We start from the raw sequence: 17924 nt of genomic DNA on the forward strand, positions 1-17924 counted from the left end.
ACAAAGTGGCCAAAGAAATTAATACTGTTTTCTTGAAATTTATCTAGAAGAACAAACCTCTTAAATTAAAAAAGGAAGTTCTCTTTTTAATAGTAAAGCAGAGGGGGTGTAAATTTATTAGATTTTTCTGACACCATATACATTTTTAAAATTAGTTGGATAAAGAGATGCCTAACCAATCCAACGTCTTTTTTTTTTTATTCCCAACTACTTTTTTTTAACAAAATCTGTAGTCTTTTGTTTCTTCTTAAATTTAATTATCTTCCCTACAAGCTATCTTTAGCTTTGTCTAAATTCCACCAGCAATGTCTGCTTGCTTGGAAGCTTGGTTATGTTCACAATTTTCTCCTCACCGATTATTCTTATGGAATAACCGAGATATTACAATCAAAAACAAATAATTATTTTTCCAAAGTTGGTTTAAAAATAATATTAATTGGATCCTTTGGTAGGTTGTAAATGGTTCACGAAAGAATGTTTCCTGCATCATCAAACAAGCACTTTTTTCCAACTTCTCCTAATGAATTTAATAAAGTTGTTAAGGCAATATCACCCGGTTTAGTTCACCTAGTTAAAAGTCACTGTACATTTAACTGTAAATTTGCTTTTAGAAGGTGTTAGTCTATTAGATAAGAAACTTAACAATAGCTTTGCGCGTCAAATTTTACAATTTAAAAGGAAAATTTCTTCTAGAGGAAAGTTTTACTGGAGGTCTTTGGTTAAGGATATAGACTGGAATAGAACCTGGCTTTTACCTGGGTAATATTGCATTTTCAACGAGACAAAAGAAATACATTTTAAAATTTTTACATAAAATCTACCCTGTAAATTCTAGTATTTACAATTTTTTGGACATCGACAGCTTCTGTTCTTTCTGCAAACAAGCAGAGGAATTAATTAGGACCTGAACACCACGTGATAATTAGAGGCAGGTGTGTTTGATTTGCGTTGCAACTGAAATCTGCAGGAAGGTGGCTCTCCAGGAACAGGGTTGGCCACCCCTGCACTACTACATATGTTTTTGATTGTCCAATATCCAAGCAATTTTGGTTACTTCTAAATTCTCATATATCTGCTTCTGCCAATGCTGTGAATTGCTTTAATCTAAAAGACAATTTTTATTATAATAACCCAAAAGCTAAATATCTGGAACGCATCATACATTTTTTTATCTTATATGGCAAATTTTGCATTCACAAACAAAAATTCACAAATAATTACCCATCCTTTGTTCATTTTAGAATAGAATTTATTTCCCTCTTAAAATCACTTTATCTTATTAAGAATTAAAAAAATCTAAGATTCCTGAAATATTATCCAGATGTATTTAAAGAAGATTTTCAATTTTAGTTGCTTTCCTTACAGTTATTTGTTAATGTGTCATTCTAATTTCATTCGTTTAATTTAGCAATTTTATTATTATTATTTTTATTATTATCATTAATAATAATACTTTAATTGTATTAATATTTTTTCCTTTCTTTCTAATGGTATTATTTGTATTTGTATGTGGTTTTAGATATTTTTTCTTATGACAAAAAAAAGTGAATTAACTGGAGAAAGGTTTGTTTTAAAGCTTTTACACAGATATAAAGCGATTGATTAAAGTTTCAGGTTTTTCATCCAATGATGTACCTGCTGTTGACAATATTATTTTAACCCTTTATACAACGTAATACTATTTTACTCAAAGTAAAAAGAACTATTGAACAAGGTACGTGTATTAAGTGTCTTAATGAAGGTTTAATTGATTAAATAACATAATTTCACTTCATTCTAAGTATACATCACTTTATATAAGAAATGGAGTACTAGTTTTAATCAGCTCATTTGTGGCTGTTGTTTCTTGCTCGAACTTACTGGATTTATTTTTGTTAATTACTTTCATATAAAGAAACTGTTGAAGAGAAGTTATTTTGTTACTATTCATAGTTTAATTTATTTTAAACAGAACATTTTTATTGCTTTGTTAATTTTTAACAGGATAAAATGCCCAAACGCAGAGAAAAACTATATATAATAAGTCATGACTCATGACTAAGAGTAAGTGGCAAAAAAAGTTAAAAAAAAAAAAGACTTTTATTTTGGCGTGACTCGTGACGTCATAAGCCTGCGCCGCTCTCGCGCTGTGATTCAACTGGAGAAAGGTTTGTTTTAAAGCGTTTACCCTTATATAAAGCGATTGATTAAAGTTTCAGTGTTTTCATTCAGTGCTAAATTATGTACCTGTTGACAATATTATTTTAACCCTTATACAACGTAGTACTATTTACTAAAACTTACAGTAATGAGGTCTATTTTTTGAATAAAGATAGGATAAACTTTTTGTTCCGGAGAGGAAATTTGTCTTGTGCAAAAAAGTGCTATAAACAGACAATAAGATAAATAAAACAAACAAAACAATTAAGAAGATACTTGAATAAAGTAAAATTGTGTAATAAGTGTTTTAATGAAAGTTTAATTGATTGAATAGCGCAATGTCATTCCATTATAAATATACATCACTATATATAAGAAATGGAGTACTAGTTTTAATCTGCTGATCAGTGGCTATTGTTTCTTGATCAGACTTGTCTGATTTCTGTTTGTTAATGACTCTCATATAAAGAAACTGTTGAAGCAAGTGTTGAAGAGAAGTTATTTTGTTTCTGTTCATAGTTTTATTTATTTTAAACAGAACATTTTTATTGTTTCGTTCATTTTAAACAGGATAAAGTGTCCAAACACAGAGAAAAACTCCTGCTGAAGCGACTGATCTCCACACTGTTATAAAGATGGCGTTTATTAAAGAGGAGAGTGAAGATGTGAAGATTGAAGAAACATTCACAGTCAAACAGGAAGATCTGCAGGAACAAACAGGTTGATTTTCATTCTCAAAGACCAACTCAGTCATTTCATCCTCATTCAGATTAATAATAAGAATACTAAATTAAATCCATCTTAAAGCCCTGAGTGTGCTGCCTAGTTCTCTTATATGCACATTAGCACTCATTGAAAGAGGAATGAGTTTATTTCTTGTTACTTGTTCTCATGTTTTTTATCATTATTTTTATGTATTATTAGTCTCCTATTTTCTCTACCTTCTTAAAGGGTCACGAAACACCAAAAACACATTTTTTGAGCTGTTGACAGTCGTATATGTGTCCCACACTGCTAAAAACACTATTAGGACACCTATATTTCACTAAAAAGTGTAAATTGGTTGTTTTTGCGTTATTTCAAGCAAATTCGTACTTCCTGTTTGAAACGAATTTTTGAAGCTGCGTCACGGTCATGACATAATAGCGTGTATTCCAGCGTGCAGACTGGGCGTCTGTGCCAGAGTGTGTCTTATTACGTCTTACAGTGTGTTGCATTAATGCTTGAGTAAGGCTTGGTTCAAACCAATCAGCGCGCTCTATTCTGCAACTTCATTAATATTCATTAGTGTCACTGTTTACACCAGAGACGCCACGTTGTGTTGGCAAAACAAGCGTGGAGTGTTGCTTTTATAGCTTAAAGCTTTTATTAGCTTGTAGTCTTCTCTTCATAAAGACGCGGCTCTAGTTGCTGGTGATTGTTCTGTCTCTACAGATTTGGTAAGTGAGCGACCAGCGCTCTTTGTTTATTCAGTTTGTTTGTATCGAATTAAGTTAACTATTGCACTGAGTGCAAACTTGTTAGCACCGCATTTTGTGACCGGAATAACACACGCGGCTTTCTGACGCTACCTGCCGAGTGCATCTAAGTTTCCGGGAATTGCGGAGCTTTTTTTTCTCTCATTCGCCGTGCGGTATCAAACATTGCATGAAAAATACACGCTTAGAGCAGATCCTCGAATCAAATATCGCATTTGTCGCGAGGGGCATGAATGAATTCCCTGAATGAAAGAGCCAAACTGCAGTTAAAGTCCAACATTTAATAATCTGGCAAATAATTCAACTACAGATGTCCATGTAGGTTAAACACAATGACTGTAAAAAATACACCATCCCTTTCTCGTATAAGTATTTTGACTGAAACTCGCGCGTGCCCAAATAGACACTCTCACACCATCCCACTTTAATTCCTCCGACACTCCCCCCTAAACAGAGCTGGACACGCCCGCTTTTCTGACTTTTTCCGAAGTAGAGGTGTGAAAACACCCTGCTAAAACGAGGGGGTTTCATGGCCCTTTAAGGTTATTGCTTTTCTAGTTCTCCTTCTGTTTGTAAAGCATCATTGAGCACTGGCACAACAGGGGTGTTAGCTTGGCAGTAAACTTCCTAAAAACTCGGACGGGAAGCCATCAGGGCCTGGTGCTTTTCCGGTTTTCAATTTTGTGATTGCATTTTTAACTACACAAGGTGTTATATGTCCTTCTAATGCCAACTGATCTGAATCACAGAGGGATGGTAATTCTAAATAATTAAAAAAAGCTCTTAATATGTTCAATTTTGTTTACCTCAGAGCTGTAAAGAGTTTTATTGAAGTTTTTAAATTGATCATTAATTCCCTGTTGATCAGTAATAATACTGCCATCATCCTTACTAACTGCTGCTATAAAACCAGCTGCTGAGGAGTTTTTCAGTTGGTAACACAAAAACCTGCCAGCTCGTTCACCAAGTACACAATGAATCTGGCGTGATCTTATGTGGAGATTCTCTGCATTTTCATCTGTCAAGGAGTCATATTGCTCTTGCAGAAGTCTTTTCTTATGAAGCTCTTCGGAGGGTGATGTTGAGTGAAGCTTATTTGCACTAGCTTGATATGAAATAATCTGTCCTCTTATATATGCTTTCTGAGTATCCCATAGGATGCTATAACTTATCTCTGGGGATTCGTTTGTCTCAAGGAAGAAATCAATTTGAGCATTAATAAATTTTACAAAATCTTTGTCTGCCAAGAGTCTTGAGTTAAACCGCCATGTACGTTGGGGGATTACATTGCCTTGAAAATATAGCTTTAGTGAGACTGGACAATGGTCTGAATTAACAATACTACCATACTCTACTTCTGACATTAAGGGAAGTAACTGCTTGTCCAGGAGAAAATGGTCAGTCCTGGAATATGTTTGATGCACAGGTGAATAGAAGGAAAATTGCTTGGAAGGTGGATATTTAAATCTTCAGGGGTCACTTACACCATGTGTCTGAAGGAAGGAGTTGATACATTGTGCTGGCTGACTTAATGTATTACTCGAAGAGCTAGAGCGGTCCAAAATTTGGTGCAAAGCATAATTTATATCGCCTCCTAAAATAAAATTGTGTTTGTCGAGACTAGGCAAAATTGAAAATAAATCTCTGAAAAATTGTACATTGGCCAGGACTACAGACGTGTTAAAAAGTTAACCTTGGATTATTATGTATCTGCCATTTTTATCCAACACTTTTGAATCCATAACAAACTGTACATTCTTATGAATGAGTACAGCAATTCCCCTACTTTTGTTATTGAAGTTAGAATAATATATTTGTGTATAGCCTCCTCTATTAAGTTTAGAATAGTCGTTTTTCAACAGATGTGACTCCTGTAAATAAACATTATCAGATTTTAACTTTAAAATAAAAATTTGACATGGCAAGATGACTACTTCCAGATTTAAGCTTTAATAGCTTTGAAGTCCAACTACTTCATTTAGACTGGAACGGCCCACTATGCATAGACATAATCTATCGCCCACCTCACTCCACAAAAGATTTCATCAAGCACTTCATTGAACTGATCGGCAACATGACAATTTCTGACGATCGTTTCATACTAGTAGGCGATTTTAATATTCACATTTGCTGTCAATCAAACTCTTTTGCTCAAGATTTCATCAACCTGTCATCAACCTTCGGCATCACTCAATGGATACATAAAACCACACACGCCCTGGGCCACACACTGGATCTCCTTTTAGCATTAAGCTTTCCAACATTGTACTCTCCCAATTTTTAATTTCCGATTACATACCTATTCTATTTACGCCATCCCTCACGAAGATTGCATATTGCCTTTATACGCCTACCATGCTGTCAACAATCTACACATCCAATTTTAGCTCGAATTTTAACCAGCGCTTTACCGATTTCTACGTCAAATCGCGCCTAGATGACCCTTCATCAGAACTGGATGCAGAGCAACATCTGGATCTGCTGCACTCGGTCTGCCAAATAGCGGCTATCAAATCTGCACCCCTGAAATTATGCAGACAAAAAATAAAATCTGAACCTTGGAAAATGTTAGAGACACGTACTTTAAAACAAAAATATTGACAGGCTGAACATAAATGGAAAAAGGACAGACTTACCATGTCTCTTCAACTTTTCAGATCTGCTCTGTTTTCTGTTTTAGAAAAAAAATGTACTTAATCAATTACAAAGATTTCTATCCCAGAATAATATCGCTGAGCCTTTTCGATCTGGCTTTAGGCCGGCCCATAGCACTGAATCCGCTTTATTAGGAGTTTTGAATGACATCTATCTCCTCACTAATGCTGTTAATCACGTGGCCTTAATTTTGCTGGATTTATCCACAGCCTTCGATACTATTGACCACTCTGTGTTATTATCTCAGCTAGAGTCCTGGGTTGGGCTGAAGGGTACAGTGCTGAAATGATTTAAATCATACATCTCCGACAGGAAGTTTTTTGTCAAAATTGGTAACTTTTCCTCCTCCACGGCACCGTTAACGTGTGGTCTTCCCCAAGGCTCAATTCTAGCACCTTCACTATTCTCTCTTTATATGCTCCCTCTAGGTTCTATTTTCAGTAAACATGGCCTGCATTTTTATTTTTATGCAGACGATACACAAATCTATATGTCACTCAAAAAGGAAAATGAGTCCTCTGTTGTGAACTCCCTTTCACTATGCTTGGAAGAGGTAAAAGCATGGCTTTCTGAGAAATTTTTATTTCTAAATGTGGAGAAAACAGAAGTGATTTTATTTGAGCCCAATGATTTGTCTGACTGTAAACGCCCCAGGCTGGGTAACTTGGAGGAGTTCAGATCACCCCAGGTACGTAACCTGGGCATAACATAAGACCAGAACTTAAAATTTGATAAACATATCTCAAAAGTGGTGGGAAATAGTGTCTACCAACTCCACCTTCTTTCAAAAATGAAATCCTCTCTTCCTTCACACTCTCTAGAAATTGCCATACACGCACTTATAACCTCCCGGTTGGACTATTGCTACTCGCTCTATTTTGGGCTGCCTAAGTCTCAGATTGCTCGCCTACAGTTAGTTCAAAACGCAGCAGCTAGATTCTTAACAAAAATCCCAAAATATGCACACATCACTCCTATTCTGAGGTCTCTACATTGGCTACCGGTGACACAAAGAATCAAATTTAAAATCCTTTTCTTTGTGTATAAAGCCCTACATGGTCTAGGCCCTCATTATTTATCCCAACTGATTGTTAATTACACTCCTCCAAGACACTTGCTTTCCGCTAATCAGTTTTTATTAAAAGTTCCAAAGGTCCACATACACTTATAAACACAAAACAACACAATATTGAAACCTTGCATGTAAACTTGGACACACTTCCAGCTACTCCCACTCTTAACTAGCTGACATTTGTGGGACTAACATATAAAACAAAACAATTTGAACAGCTCTTGATGTTTTACTACAAAGCTACCTCATTATTGACTAAATATACTTGAGAACTAGGAATAACAACAACAAACATGCTATAGTGGTCATTTAAAACATAGCCGCAGAGTGACATTAACAGTTGTATTGTCTTTGACAGCCCAGTGCACTCTCATTATTTCCTTCAATTTAATGGCTTTTTCAAAATATAAAAAATTTCAGAAAAGTAGTGGCTTTTAATCACGAAGGTGCGTTGCGGTTCCTTTTCATCCACTGGTTTGCTGCTGAGAATGCTGTGTGCCCGGTCCAGAAGTGGGGTCTTCTCGAGGTTCACGGTATCTTTCAAGAGGCCAGCTACAAATTCCGTCACGCGTCTGCCGTGCTCCTGTCCTTTGTAACTCCTGTAATGTGGAAATTTGAGTGGCGAGACCTCTCCTTAAGATCCTTGCTTAGGTCTCTCAGCAGAGCCAGCTCCTTTTTCATGATTCTAAACTCTTTTTCCAGGGTAGTAAGAGAGTCAAAGTATCCACCCAACACAGACTCCAGACCAGACAGCTGCTTCCACTCTGGCGTTAATGTGCTCCACAGCATTGCATAACTCTGTCTGAAGCTGGTCAATTTGATTGCAAAGTTCATTTGACTGCGCTATGGCCTTTTCTTCAATTTAGCAATCAAATCACCTTTTAGTGCATCAAAAGCTTGAAGGACTGCACTGTTATCACTTGTCGGAGCCATCTCTTTTTTTTTTTTTTTTTTTAGATGCAGCTGGCACTTCAGGGTTAGCACTAGCATGGAGGCTATTAGCGGATTCCGCCTCCCTACGCTTGCTTCGGCCATTATTCATCCTGATTCAAGTTGAATTACCCTCAGAACAGCTAGACTCATACACTTTTATAAACACTTGTTTTCCAGTATAGGTTAGGTTTAATTTAGGATAAGAGCAATATTAAACGAAATTTCAAGTTTCACGTGAGGACCTCAACAGTTTGCGTTTTTACATGGTGTTGCTCCAACCAGAAGTCCAAAACAAACAATATAACAATAATCACAATGAAACACAAAACCCTCAGCACTTATAACTCAAATGAAAGTAAAGGAAAAAATGCAAATGATTTCAGGCCAGCAGATTCATCAGATTTGAATATGGGGAAAAATAATAATGATGATAATAGTACAGGGAGAAAACAAAACAAAAGAAATAAAAAGAGAATTTGGGCAAGGAAAACAAAAACTTTTGGTCAAGGGAAATGAGAGGGGAATGGTGAATGTGGAGGTGTGGATGTGAAGGTTGAGGGCGTCGACGAACCCAGCCGATGAGTAGCAGTCACGGGTGTCTAACAGGAAACTCTGACACTGTCGACTGCCGGATGAAGGCTTTCGGCAGCTGACTCCATGCCAGCGAGATAAATCGATAAGTTGATTTTGTTCAGGACACACTGCACTGAAGTTTTTGGTGACGCACTCATTCACAGACGTCACGAGCACTTCAGTAACAAAACTGCAGTTTTTGCTTTGTTGCTTCAATACATACTTTTGCTTTTTGTTTCTCACAGCTATTCGTTAAGTTTACACTGTTTGTCTCGATCTGGTTTCTCTACTCTTGTCCCTGCACTGCAACAGTTCAACTTCTCTTTATTCTACACACAACATAATGCTGCCCTCTTCAACTCTCCTCCTCTTTCTTTACACTCTTACCCATTTCCTTTTTGACTGTCATCACAGAAAACCCCAACAATCATAAATGCATGATTATATGCTGTCATGACTTTGCAGTCAAAAATTTTTGTTATAATAGAGGCCAATGGAGAAAAAAAAAACTGCCATGAATATAATGAAAAGGGAGTAAATTTGTCCAGAGTGTATTGTTTGTTTGTTTTTTCCAAATCATTTTCCCAGAATATGTCAAAATAAGATGTCCTCAAATATCAGTCCGTTTGCTGAAACTCAGAGAAAGTTTTGGCCAAATTAAGCATCAAAATCAACCCAGAATTGATGAAAAATGACCCAACGGCACACAAGGGGGGAAAGGTTCAAATTTCAGCCTTTATGCAGATGCTGTACAGATGTGTCTCATGTCTGTGAGGCAAATATTCTCAGCTGTTACCCCAGAACTTTTTTTTCTGATGCGTTCACCAGTCAGGCACGGAATAAACAAGTATTCCCTGTCTGCTTTACAAATTTTTGAAAAACATTTTGTTGTGATTAGGAATATATACGAATGAAAATTTACTGCTTTCTAATCTCTGTCTTATCAATATGACCAAAGTTATTTTTATGATCAATTATGTAAGAAATGCTGAAAACTGGACAGACACTGTTTAAATTTACTATAACTTCTATGTTAAGCGGCTTTGACATAATTTGCATTGCAAAAGCACAAGATAAAGATTAATTGAATTGCATCTGCTTAAATGTGTACACGTTAATGGACCAAACACAACATGATCTGATTTATTTTACATTTAATGTGCATCAAAATTACAGTGTGTGTAGCCAATATTTCCAGTGTCTTTTCACTTTTCAGCTTTTGATGAGAGTTTTTAAGAATTATTGTTAACTAATGTTTATTTATTTATTTCAGACCTAATTGAAGAGAATGAGGGCAGTAAAGAGGAGAAACATTATGTCAAAATTGAGGAAAAAACTCATTTACAGACTGATGATATTTTGAAAAGGAGAGACAAAAATTGTTTCACCTGCACTCAGTGTGGAAAGAGTTTTGGAAGAAAAGACAATCTTAAGATTCACATGAGGATCCACACTGGAGGGAAACCATTCACATGCACTCAGTGTGGAAGGAGTTTTGGAAGAAAAGACAATCTTAAGATTCACATGAGGATTCACACTGGAGAAAAACCATTCACATGCACTCAGTGTGGGAAGAGTTTCAACCAATCATCAAACTTTAATCAACACATGAGGATCCATACTGGAGAGAATCCATTCACATGCACTCAGTGTGGGAGGAGTTTTAACTGCTCATCACACCTTAATAAACACTTGAGGAGCCACACTGGGGAGAAACCATTCACATGCCCTCAGTGTGGGAAGGGTTTCAGCCAATCATCAAACCTTAATCAGCACATGAGGATCCACACTGGAGAGAAACCATTCACATGCACTCAGTGTGGGAGGAGTTTTAACTGCTCATCACACCTTAATAAACACTTGAGGATCCACACTAGAGAGAAACCACCACTTAAGCCGCGGTTACACTTGACCTTTCTCCCCATAGACTTCCATTCATACACACGTGAATGCGTCAAACCAGAAAGGTTAGTGCACCAAGTTTCGTAGTTTACTGCCTTGCAAAGTTCAAGCTTGGTGAACTCTGACCTGCAAAACCACATTACTTGACTATGTTAGACCAATCGAAGATCAAAACATGACCTCTCTGGGCAGAAATGTAAAATATGGACTAATTGCTCACTTTTTTAATGTCTAATCATCTTGGTTAATCCTGTCCCTTTTCGCAGCTCTGTACAACAGAATTTTGCATGCTCAAACTCTAGTGTGACCGCAGCTTCAGTGTGGGATGAGTTTCAGTAACTCATCAGACCTTAATAAACATATGAAGACCCACACTGGAGAGAAACCATTCACATGCACTCAGTGTGGGAAGAGTTTCAACCAATCAGCAAACCTTAATGAACACATGAAGATCCACACTGGTGAGAAAGAGTATATGTGCTTTGAATGTAAGAAGACTTTTCTTACAGCTGCAAAATTGAAACTGCACCAGCCAATCCACACTGGAGAGACCGTACAAGTGTTCACACTGTGACAAGGTTTAATCAGTAAACACATCTGAAAACACAAAAGAGGATTCACACAGGAGAGAAACCGTACAGATCTGATCAGTGTCTACAGAGTTTCGCTAATTCGACGCAGCTTTAGAAACACATGGACAAAAAGTTGCACACATGACATGAATGCAGCAAAACATTTTTTGATGTGCACAGGATGTTTCATGTCTGAATAATGATTGAAAAGGCTGAGTGACGGTATACAGTTTTCCAACACTCCTACACTTCAGTAGGTGGGGTTGCAAATGTGTCGCGTTTACCATAAATGATGATGGCGGCTGAAAGAAGAACAGCTTCATAAACATCTGGCAAACAGCACTTCTGCGGCTTGAAATCTCTTTGCAAGTGATTTTTACATGTGCAGATACATCTGTACTCTACTCTCTAGTGTGTTCATGTAGCTAGTGTTGTTTTGGATTATGTTCTCTATCTAACTCCCTGAACGAGAAATCCAGATTGGAGTATGTGGTAAATCCATTGGATCCAAAAGCATTGGATGCTGGCATTGCTCATCAATGGGTATATAAAAGTTGTTGTGCTAGCTACCCCAGGACCCTGTGGCTACTCGGGAGTCCTCATGTCAAGACCTACAATCTCATTAACTCTTTATCCTCATGGTTTTGATTTGCGTTACTTATATCATGTAGTTAAAGTGTTGTTGTGATTTATACCCTAAGTTTTTAGCTTCATTATTAATTATCCCTAGACATTTGTTGGTTGCTTTGATTGATTGTTCTATGAGTTACATTTATAATAAATAATTAGCATTCAAGCTATTTTATTGGCTCATCTCTCTTTTATGTTGTTACTCAAACAAGCGGTTCATAACACTTTGTAAAATGTTTCTGGTTGTATCCGAGATCTTGTCCTTTCAGCCATGACCATAGGTGTGAGCAGGAATTTTGATTGAGCGGTAAATTAAGAACATTGCCTTCGTCTCAGCTCCTTCACCCCAACAATCACATCAACTGCTTTATTGCTGCCGCTGCACTGATCCATCTTTTAATATCACATTCCATTCTTCATGAAAAATATAAAACGCAGATACTCCATTCGGGGTAAGGACTCTCCTACGGACTGGCGATGGCCACCTTTTTTCAGTCAAGCACCATGGTTTCAGTCTTACAGATGCTGTTTCTTTCCCTGCCATGTCACACTCAGCAGAAATAACCGTCAGATCTGTGCATCTCTGCATGATGGAGCTGTGTTAGCAATGTCCTCTTTGGAGGACAACTGATCATCTAGAATCACCCTAAGATTTCTTACTGAACTACATGGGGTAATGGTGTATGATCCCAGCTGGATTGCGAAATTGTATTGAATGTGTGGAGTTGCAGGGAAGGTGATGTAAGCAGATGAGTAAACAAAGTAAAAGTGGAACAGAGTGTTTCTGCTGCACTATTTACATCAAGAAGTAAGAACTGTGAGTGTGAGGGAAGAGAGGATTTAACAGTGGAGAAGTGTGTGGAGGGCAAACCAATTTTTACTAGTAGCAATTTACTTGTTGAAATCAACAATTGAATTTTTGATATCAACAATTAAACAGAACAGAACTACTAAAACTATGAATCCATCTCATCACCAACTCCGCCCCCTCAGGACAGCAGAACCGTTCGTATAAACAAAATCTCCCTGGACCATCAAATAAAGCAACTAAGAAAGGCAATAAAAAGCAATCCCACGGAACCGGACAAACTGCATCTACCTTGACATTCCAAAACATGGACAATCCACCGGATCATGATGCCACTATTGGACTTCCCACCCCCCTCCCTTGGCCTCCAGCTCTACTTATCCAGCCACCCCTTCCACTCTCAATCCTTCTCAATTCTCTCTCCCATCCTACCACCCTAACTCTTTAACCCAGCTTATTTTTACCCAGTCTTTTCTCTACAAATCCTAATGCTCTTCCTCTCCCTACTCCTTTCCCCTCTTCCAGTATCCCAACCTTTTTCTACTCTATATCCCTTCACCAAGCACCCAACTCCATTACTAACCCTCCCCAACAGTCTACCCTTCCCACTCACATTTCTTCCGCACGGCCCCCTTCACCCTTACCACAGCCACACCCCTTCTCATTCCGCATAATGCTCCAGTCCTGGAACCACCCCTGATCTCCAACGCCATCAAGAACCTCATCCTATCAGGTGCTGACATTGACCTTTCTACACTTCTTTTACCCATAGCACCTCCCTTGGCAGAAGAACAGGTGGATTGCTGTGAATTCACTATTACACTTAAATCACCCGTTAGCTCCCAACCCACACACTTTCATTAGCTGAATTTCACACAGCATTCGCACATTATACAGAAACCATCTGTTCAGTCCTTCCTTATAAGAGGCTATGGGGGAACACATTTTTCACACTTACCACAAATAATTTTTTTGCAAAATGCGCTATTCGCGTTACTCAGTGGAAGGAATGTCTCTACTGGGGGGCCTTGGATACAGATGTTTACAACGGAGTTTTTTTAGGATGCTGTAATCTTTCCTGCACGGTCTGCTGTTCAAATCTGCACACGACCACTTCCTGTCCCTTCTTAATCCCCTCCTCTGACAAAAAACTACAAACCCCAAGATCCAACAGCTACGTACCCCGCCCCTCTACCTCTGCTATCCCCGCTCTAAATCCTCCTCCTTTCTTTTCAAAACCCTCCTCTCTGTCTTGCAATAACTTTAATATAGCAAGATGCTTTTGCCATCTTTGCAATTACTTTTTACATGTTTGGGTAAAAAAAAATATTTTCTTTTGAGAAAGCGTAGCGATGCCTTAACAACCACCTAGCAACACCTTAGCGACCACGTTGGAACACCTTAGCAACCGTCTAGCAACACCTTAGCGGTTGCTAAGGTGTTGCTAGGCCGTTACTAAGGTGGTTGCTAAGGTGTTGATAGACGCTTGCTAAGGTGTTCCTAGGTGGCTGCTAAGGTGTTGCTAGGTGGTTGCTAAGGTGTTGCTAGGCGGTTGCTAAGGTGTTGTTTGAACTGTTCAAGGAAGTACCTAACCAGGTTATCAGCATAGTCACAGTAATGAGCACAGGTGGTTGGGGAAAGCATCAGATAGATACTAACCGACAGTGATTGTAAGTTGTTGTAAAGTGGTGTTGGAAGAATATCCTTCAGTACTACTGGACCAGTGTACAGAAGAAACTGCCTAAACTCAGTAGCTTTCCAGCGATCCAGTTCAGAGAGTGATTGTGGCTTTCGTGCAAATTCAGAGGGTATGTATTTTGACATTCCTACAAGACTCTCTGAGATGTTACTTATTATATGGAAGCTCTGTCTGTTTTTTAGGTTGCCCTTGGTCCAAAAATTGATCATCTTCCTTGTCACACCGAGGCAAACATCATGCATATAATCCAGCATGAATTGTGTGACCATTCCCAAACTTAATGTATTGAGTATAGAGTGACCTCTGTGGTGGTTGTCATCATGCATTTCTGTAAATGACTCATCTGTCCTGAGTGGGGCATGTGTTTCTGGGAATATAATTTTCCGTCCCATATAAGATCCTTCCTGCGTGCAACGATCGCAACCACTATAACCTCCATGCCCCTTTGTTTGTTTTATGAATGATCGTGCAGGAGCATCACAGATAAAGCAGTCCAGGGAAAGATGAAACAGCCTTTCAGCCACAGTGAAACCTTGTCCTAGTGCGGAAACCTCCTCTGCAAAATCTTGGGAGATATTGGTTAGGATTGCGAGGTTTGCTGTTTCCACAGAAGACACCAATGACAAACGGGTCCCTTTCAAAATAAATTTTTCCTAAAATTGGCCAAATTTGCTTCTGTGAGCTTTTGAATAATGGCAGTCCATCTATATTGACCTGCATCTTAATTTTGTCAGTTTGTAACATCAGGGCATTTCTGTTTTGGAGCAAGTGTTCCAATATTCCAAAATGGACATAATCCCCACCATCCATTTTTTTGACTTTACGTGTGTGTGAAATTTTCATCAAAGTTCTCACACATTTAGGAAGTAAGGGGATGTGTTTGTTTAGAATTTTAAGTAGGCTGTCAGCGGCATTTTGTGTCACACCACACTCTACAACCCACTGACGCAGCTCATCTGGCAAGTCATCAAAGGAGCCTCTGTTGTGTGTCACTAAAATCTAAATCTTCTTCCTCGCTGAAATTCCTGAGGTAGTCTGTAAATCTGTCATCATCATCATCATCAGTGACATCATCAATGTGTCTTTCAAGGTCAGTGTTGGTGTTTGTGTTGTTTGAAATTTGAGATATTATCACAGTTCATTTCTTCATCTTGTCCTGTTTCAGAATTTGCCAGAAGATATTCAGCCACTTGGTTGTTGATGTCAAGTGTTTGTGTAGTTTGGAGATCATGAAGTATATTCTGGACACGCCTCCATTTGGTAACTGAACTCACACCTCTAAATTTTTCCATGTTTCTACAAGAATTAAAGCACAAAAATTTACATAAAATGATTTTTAAATAACATTTTAAATAAATGTTAATGTAGAGCACCAGTCTGGTCACATTACCATGATAATATTTTCGAAAGAAGATTCTTATGCTCATCGAGCCTGCATTAATTTAGTGCATTAACATTAATATAATAACATATTTTTCTATTTGACATTTTTATTTACTATAATTACATATTATATACAAATTTTTTTTTGCTTTTTTTGTACAAAAAAAAAATATATATATATATATATATATATATATATATATATATATATAGATAGATAGATATATATATATATTTTTTTTTTTTTGTCAAAACTTTCCATAAATGTATTGCTCAGTCTGCATTAAATGTCTTGTCAATTCAAAAATACAAGTTGCCAACTAGTACAGCTTAACATTTTATGTTGCCTTAACTAAAAGCAGCAAGAACAATAATGTTTTTACAGTGTAGATAAGAAATTGTTCAAAGACTTTGACTAAATTAGCTGCCACATTAAATTATTATCTGATTAATTATGTGAAGTCTGTCTAATTTGCCTATTTGATAACTAGTCTACTTTTGGACTTTATGTGTTCTCACTATAAAAGCTAGCCCCTTTTAAATTGCCTAACCTAACTTAAAATATAATCAATATTCACAATAAAAAACTGTAATGAAGCAAAGAACAGAGGTTTCTCACTATCTTCCTAGTGCTAGTGGGTGATTGGAATTTCTGAACATGGCAATCAAGTATACTTGAACAGCACTGTTTTAAAATCCCAATGATCTGTTCAGACGAATAAAATGGGGAAATCCCTAAATGGGATCTGCCTTGAATACGTGCCTGGAGCAACTAGCAGTCACATCACTGGAAGATAGATAATCTCTAATAAAGGTAAGTTAAACGTTGTTTCATTCTAAATGAATTAGATTTTATGTTTTTTTGACGCACAGCGGCTATGAACCAATTGAAGTTTTACTCACCAGTGTCCAGTCGCGGAGACAGTGATGTAGACGCTAAAACTTTAGTTAAACTACAAAACAACGATGCAAACTACTTAAACACTAGTAAATAGTTAACTTAATGATTATTAGACGAACACTTGATCAGCAAAAAACTTAACGTTATATATACAACCTGCACTAAGTAAACTACAAACCTTAACCCATCAAACTGTACACTAAAACTACAAATACTAACAATACATGAACAATATAAACACTACAAAGTATACTTTAACCTAAAACCGAAATAACTAACTTTATCTACACAATATTTATCTAAAAAACGCGAATTCAATAGGACCAGGTCTATTTCCACCACCGTCTGCAATCAACAAACGTTAATGTAGTTTTTTCCGTTATAAGTACCGCTGACAAGAAGCATTACGTTTAATTAAAATATTTCCCCCTCTCGGTCAGGATCTGAATCGCATAACCACCTGGTTATCTTCTGCAAATTAGGGAAAAAGTGTGTGAGTGTGTGTGTGTTATCTTCTGCAAATTAGGGAAATAGTGTGTGAGTGTGTGTGTGTGTTTATCTATACAGATACACAGCTGTCAAGTCAAAATTCCTCCTGTAAAGAACAAAGGAATCTTCACAGTAATTCTTATAAATGGGCCATATCCTGAGCTGCTGCTGCGCTGATGGTCGTGGGGAGTGGAGAACATGAGTCTGATTCCAGCGACGCTCCAGGGACAGACGAGTCTTCGCTGAGGCCATCTTCCAGCCTAAACCACGGCGAATGAAGCTCTGCACAAGACTTTTGGCCAGCGGAGAAATTAAAATGGCCGTGCCCAACTGAGTCTGGTTCTCTCAAGGTTTTTTTTCTTCACTCCCCTCAGGTGAAGTTTTTTTTTCCCTCTCCGCTGTCGCCACTGCCTCGCATGGTTCAGGATTGGTAGAGCTACGCATCGATGAATTGACTCTTCAGTGTTTGAACTCTCAGTAGTGATTAAATCACACTGAACTGAGCTAAACTGAACTGAACTGAACTTAAACACTAAAACCTGAACCACACTGTTCCAGTTACTATGACCATTTATGTGAAGCTGCTTTGACACAATCTACATTGTAAAAGCGCTATACAAATAAAGCTGAATTAAATTGAATTAAAAAAATATTTCTTGTAAAAGTCAGTTTTTATAGTATTCCTTTATT

At 37.5% G+C, this 17924-nt stretch overlaps 1 protein-coding gene and 1 long non-coding RNA gene across 2 annotated transcripts; one reads left to right on the forward strand and one right to left on the reverse strand.

Moving 5' to 3' along the window:
- Positions 1-2117: 2117 nt before the first annotated feature.
- Positions 2118-12124, forward strand: LOC141381689 (uncharacterized). The gene is made up of 3 exons (XM_073947975.1): positions 2118-2147; positions 2710-2859; positions 10124-12124. The coding sequence occupies exons 2-3, from the start codon at positions 2775-2777 to the stop codon at positions 10837-10839; spliced, it is 801 nt and encodes a 266-aa protein (XP_073804076.1). The 5' UTR covers positions 2118-2147; positions 2710-2774; the 3' UTR covers positions 10840-12124.
- On the reverse strand, positions 2711-8723 carry LOC141381783 (uncharacterized). The gene is made up of 2 exons (XR_012402438.1): positions 4973-8723; positions 2711-4932 (listed from the first exon to the last, which is right to left on the reverse strand). It is a non-coding gene; the product is annotated as an uncharacterized lncRNA (long non-coding RNA).
- Positions 12125-17924: the final 5800 nt, after the last annotated feature.

Source organism: Danio rerio, chromosome 4 (assembly GCF_049306965.1).
Source record: "Danio rerio strain Tuebingen ecotype United States chromosome 4, GRCz12tu, whole genome shotgun sequence".
Classification (NCBI taxonomy): Eukaryota; Metazoa; Chordata; class Actinopteri; order Cypriniformes; family Danionidae; genus Danio; species Danio rerio.